General features: G+C 38.7%; 1 protein-coding gene across 1 annotated transcript in view; it reads right to left on the bottom strand.

The window, feature by feature from the left end:
* FAM208B (family with sequence similarity 208 member B) overlaps positions 1-6000 on the bottom strand; it is a 55252-nt gene that overhangs the window by 27705 nt on the left and 21547 nt on the right. The window contains exons 11-12 of the mRNA XM_018565756.1: positions 4924-5284; positions 2626-2895 (exon numbers count right to left, since the gene is read on the bottom strand). Coding sequence (XP_018421258.1) covers positions 2626-2895; positions 4924-5284 — 631 coding nt within the window. The remainder of the gene's footprint in view (positions 1-2625; positions 2896-4923; positions 5285-6000) is intronic.

The raw sequence follows: 6000 nt of genomic DNA on the forward strand, positions 1-6000 counted from the left end.
TATTTCTCCATAGTGTCCAAGACGAAAGTACATTTGTATCCTTCAATATGATTGTGCATCATTCATAGTGCAGACAGTACATAATAGGAACAAAAGTGTTTTCTTGTGCTTAAAAACATCTGGTGTTCTGTCAAAGAGAAAGCCAAGGTCAGCCACTCACAGCTGAATGTAATTTATGTCTAATGGTCTTATGCATTTTGTATGCATGTAAACATGCAGTAACCACATCTCAGTGCAAAGAACAGTAGTGTAAAGTAACTTGTGATGTTAATCAGCTTGTAAGCAAACTCGTCTCTGAAGTTGGATCGTTAACGGGAATGGTCTTTGAACTGTGCTATTATTTTGAGACCCAAGTAATTTATTCTGGACAAACAGGGATGAAATTTAAAGCCGAACTACATCCAAAAGGAAATTGGTATTTTCTATGCTCCTCAGCACCATCTAGAGACCATAATGAGGTATTACCAGATGAAATTGAAAAATACTTGCTACATAGTATTTGAGATTGAATAAAGACACAGGTCCATCAAGTTCAACCTTTGTGTGTCTGTGAGTGATTGTGCATGTGTATATGTGTACATGAGTTCCTGCGTGACCTTGTTTTTAAGAGTACCTGTACCCCTGTATGTTACGGTCTCTGAGGAAGGAATCCAAATGCTCTTTGAATGATTCAATACTCTCAGCTGATAATACTTCTTGTGGAAGCAAGTTCCAGACTTTAACCGCACTTAAAGTCTGGAACTTGCCCCTACGCCCCTTGTTGTTAAATCTTCTCTCCACCAGTTTTACGAGGTGGCTTCTAGTCTTTGTTATGGAGTTTACTGTAAACAGTTTATTGCTGATGTTGCAATCACCACTAAACATTTTGTACCAAAATCATGTCTCCTCTTAATCTCCTCACTTCCGGCGTGAACAAGTTTAAATTCAGTAAACTTGTCTCATAGCTTAGGTCCTCCAGCCCCTTAATGATTTTTGTTGCCCTCTCTGGACTCTCTCCAGCTCAAGGACATATCTTCTGTGGATTGGTGACCAAAACTGGACCGTATACTCCAGATGAGGCCGAACCAGCGATCTATAAAGTGGCATAATGATTGCTTTGTCTCCATAGTACATTCCCTCTTTAATACAAGACAGTACTCTGCTAGCTTTGTTTGCCGTAGCCTGGCATTGCATACTATTGTTCCATCTGTTGTCTACTATGACCCCCAGATCTTTTTCCATTTCTGCCTTCCCTAGTGGAGCACCCATTAATGTGTATTTTTCTCGCCTGTTTTTAATCCCAAAATGCATTACTTTACATTTTTCAACATTAAACCTAATCTGCCATATTGTTGCCCACTCCCCTATTTTATTCAGCTCCTCCTGTAAAGTTATAGTGTCTAAGTCCGTGTCTCTTACCCTCCCAATTTTAGTATCATCAGCAAACACAGAAACATGGCTATTAACATCTTCCTTGATATCATTAATAAACAGGTTAAACAGTATAGGGCCTAGCACAGAAACTTTAGAAAGACAATATACAAGAATGTTCATTTTGTCCATCCATTTGCACAGAACGAACATTCACAGAGATTCGCAGGGGCAATGGCTCTGCAAATTGTATATAAATAGACCCCCGAGTATATTTAAAAAGGAGATTCTGCTCTGCAGCCCCCATGCAATCTCTCATCCATAGATTGTTTTTTTCTTAATCCCTTCCCTTCGGCAAACTAAACTCTTATTTCTTTAAATGAACATGACCACTCATGGAGTGGTATTAACCACTCCAGGACAGTTAGGCTTCATTAGCAAACATCTACTATAACTAAAAACATATCCAAAACGTAATAAATCTTATAAGAAAAACATATGCAGCATTAATCATGCACAGAGACGCACATTCAAAAGACACTTAAAAACACTCCTTGTTTTTTCTCCCATAGGGAGTGAAAAATCTGGTAGAGCAACATTATTGAAAATGGAATGCTATATGTGATATATTGCTGTATTGATGCACAGTCTTCTATAAATAAATTCACATATAACTGTCGAAAATATTCAAATATAATTGTATAGCATTCTATTTCATTTTCATTAATGAGGCTCTACCAGATTTTTCACTCTCCTTGGGAGAAAAACCAAAGGGAGTGTTTTTAAATGTGTGCATCTGTACATGATTAATGTTGTACATGGGTTTTCTATAAGATGTATTCCATTTTGGATATGCTTTTCGATATGGTAGATGTTTGATAATGAAGCCTATACTGTTGCTGCACAGATTCCTCAGGAGTCTTACCTCCCTTTATGGAGGTCACAATCTTCTTTAATTCAGTTAGGTTATTGAAGGAGGAGATTACCTTGAGAATATAGGCGGATCATATTTTGGATATACTATTTACATTTGCAATTTAGGGGTTAATGGTCAGAGTCTCTTAGACCTCCATACATGTCCTTCCAATATAGTTGGGGTTATTGTTGCAGGTTAGCAGATTAACTGACTAGGAAGAAAATATGACCTCTGGAGAACACCTTAGAAGAATTGGGATTGTTCACGTACAAACGTAAAAAAATGTGGTGGACCATAAAAGCTTTGTGAGACCAATGTTTTCTACTAACCCGAATACCAGACACACATGGACAATTTACCTTTCCAGAAGAACCACCACCAATAGCCACACAAGTCTCAGATTTAGCAGTTAGTTCATTGTTAAACTGCTCGCTGTCATCGGCATAGCACACAGATGGAATATTGGCAGAAAATATCGTATTCGTGTGATTTGTAGGTGGTGGAGTAACTTTGCTTGTTGATGTCATTTTGCACATCACAGTTGTTTGAAGGCTATTTGTGTAAAGTGCACTCATACTGCTCTGGTTATACATTTGGAAGATTTCACTTGACAATTTTACATAATAATCCTGTAATGAAACATTATGCAGATGTTTTGGTGGGGAATTCAAAAGTCTTAACTTATCCTCTCCAAACTAATGCAAAAAGTAAGCGTAGGGTGATCACCTTTAAACAGTTATAAACGAATCACATAAAGCAAAGCCATGAGGGTGCAGTAGCGGCTTGTGTAAATCTTCACAAAATTAAAAAATACTTTCAAAAAGGGTTTTCTATTTCAAATTATTGCGCGATACTTCTCTGTGGAGCACATACTGTAAAGTAACACTCTATTATTTAGAGGCGATTCCCCCAACTGGAAAATGTAGTTTAAAAGGATAAGTACTCCAATACTGGATGGACACAGGTGGATTTTACTACAGAACACCTCCCCATCTCTGCCTTTCCATTAAAAGGAGAACTATGGGGTTAGGGCTTTTCCCCATAGATTTCCTTAGGGTAACGGGAGGACACGAACAAGCGCCCTCCCGTCACCCTAAGCTCAGTATACCGCGAACCTCAGCTCGCGGTATACTGAGACGCTGCAGCTGAAGCGAATCCCAACAATTATTATCTGCCCAACCTATCTAGAGGCAGAGCCAGCTGTACCCGCCCCCTCCCCCGTCCGTTCCACCAGTCAGCACTGGAGTATCGGAGCGGGGAGGGGGAATCTAGTCCCTCCCCTGTCATGGCAGAGAGCCGTGACAGGATCGAGAAGTGAGCGAACGCCGGTATGTGTTTGGGATTCCTGTGCAGTGCAGCAGAGACAGTGTTGTCAGTCAACATCAGTAAGTTGGGAACTCACTGTGTTATTAGCAGGATCAACTGGTATTTCTCTGTATTTACAGCATTTTATACAGACAAAACATGGGAAAATGGACATGTATGCTTAAATCTTTTGGAGACTTTAGCAGAGCAATATTCCCGTAGTCTTCCTGGACTTCATCCTATAACTGACACCCGTTACTAAAGTAGTCAGATCTCACTACTAGATTCACTACACTGTGAACAGAAGAATCTGGTGGATGATTCAGATATGTCCACTTAAAAGTAAAGTTTCATTTGTTTGAAGTTAACCCCTCCCAGGAAGAATACATCATCGATCAGACTCCATTCGGCCTGTAAAGTCATTTACAATTGAAGTGAAATAAGCTTGTGTGGGCATTGTCATATCCAACACTATAGTTGGAGCAACCTACTTTGGTACATATGTGATTGTATTGTTAAGTGCAAGATAAGAGTAAATCGTGTTAATGATGTAACTTGCTCGTCATATATTAACAGGGACATTAGTTTTGTTTAATAGTGTGGGGTCTGTCAGAGTTAGATCATTTAGTTCTTTAGAATATGGCCCCTAACAGCTGACCCATGACAGGACGAAGTCGTAATTTAATCTGTTAAAATGTCAAACTGTATAATACAGCAGACAAACATGCTGTGGTATCTTTGGGCTTGTCCCCGTTTATAAATCCACAGAGTATAGCGTAGGCTACCAAGCTGTCAGTCATTGCCTATGCTCAGTTAGTGAAGCATCTTTATATACACATAGCACCCCTGCTGCAGATAGCAAGCAAATGCATTAAAGAGTAAAAGGTACAAGACAACAATTATATCAGCCAGCACATTAGCACATGGGTGCATATTTATCAAAGTAGGAATTAGCAATTACAACCCAGTCTTGCCACAATCTCTTCTCATTTCTGGCTAGTTATCAACAGCAGTTTCAGTTTTGTGACTACTATAGTAAGTAGTTTGCCATGTATTATATAATATAGACACACGCGTTTGTGTACAACAAGGTGAATTTTGCCCTGTGAAGTTGACAACATACAGTAAAAGGATGATTTCCAAACGTTGATAAATACGTGCCATGGCTTTTGATATTGACTAATGCAAAAAGTCAGCCATTTTCTAGACAAGCAACTGTAACATAATACAGTATTAGATGCAGCTCCAAATAATTGAACAAAGTTTAGACTGACGAGCAGAATTATTGTGCCAAGAATATTAATGCAAGCATATCATTTAATGCATATTTGAAGGCACTGCAGCTTTCTTACCTTTGTTTGTATACTGGAAGCAACACTTAAATCCACAGGTTGATTGCTACTGTTATCTTCATTCATTTCATGCCACTCTGGAGAAACATCCGACATGATTTGGGATCGAGTGCTAGTGTAATTACTCATGAGGCCACTGTCATCACTGTTCTTGGTATCATCAGCATCAACCTCTGCAATCTCATAAAGCGGGTCATGCACTGTGTTGATAGAGACGTATTTTGCTGGGTTGCTGTGCTCTACAACTTTCCGAGAGCTGCTAATCAGCTGCTGGCTGGGTTTGCTATAAAAGAGCGCTAACCACATGTGTAAGATGATTTTCACATCTTCCACCTTCTCCTTCAAGTGAGGGTTCCATGGCCTAGAAAGGCAAATAAAAGGATGAGATAAAGTGGACCACACATGAATATAATTGAACAAATGCCTTCCACTTAATACATTTTATAACATTTAAAAAGAGAAACTTTGCCCATATCTCTGAAATGAAGACACCTTTAGAAATGTTTAGTAATGACAATCTATAAACACATACTTCTAGATAATTGCCGGCTTTTTATTCTTTGCAAACCTTATTTTTCTTTTCTCCCACTTTCTTTTCTAAGTGGCAGATCGCTATATCACCCTTTACTTCCTGAAACTCTGGCACGTGACTAGGATATGTGATCATGCACACCCTCTCAGGGGAGCAAAATGCCATTCCCATGACATTTCCCAGAAATGCTCTGCTGATGTAACCTTCCTAGGATGCAATGCTTGGGCATGATTACATTATTTGAGCCAAAGTGGACCAGGAAGTGGAAAAAAATAAAAATTTTATAAAATAAAAATATGTTTGTTTAATGAATGTAAGATGATTTCATATCAGCATGCAGAGCTGTATGCTGATGTGATTTTTAGTGAAAGGGGTAAAAAAGGTCCACTTGAAGTTAATCAAAGTATCAAAAATAAAACAAATGCAAGCAGGTATTTAGTACTCATGTTAGAGTGTAAGTTTGCAACATTTACTCATTTTAGTAGTACAATTACCTTTCCAGCTCCAAGACTAGAGTAGAGAAAAACTCAAAAGTTAAGAGGCAG

The sequence above is a fragment of the Nanorana parkeri genome, unplaced genomic scaffold (genome assembly GCF_000935625.1).
Source record: "Nanorana parkeri isolate BGI_ZX_2015 unplaced genomic scaffold, ASM93562v1 scaffold26, whole genome shotgun sequence".
Lineage (NCBI taxonomy): Eukaryota > Metazoa > Chordata > Amphibia > Anura > Dicroglossidae > Nanorana > Nanorana parkeri.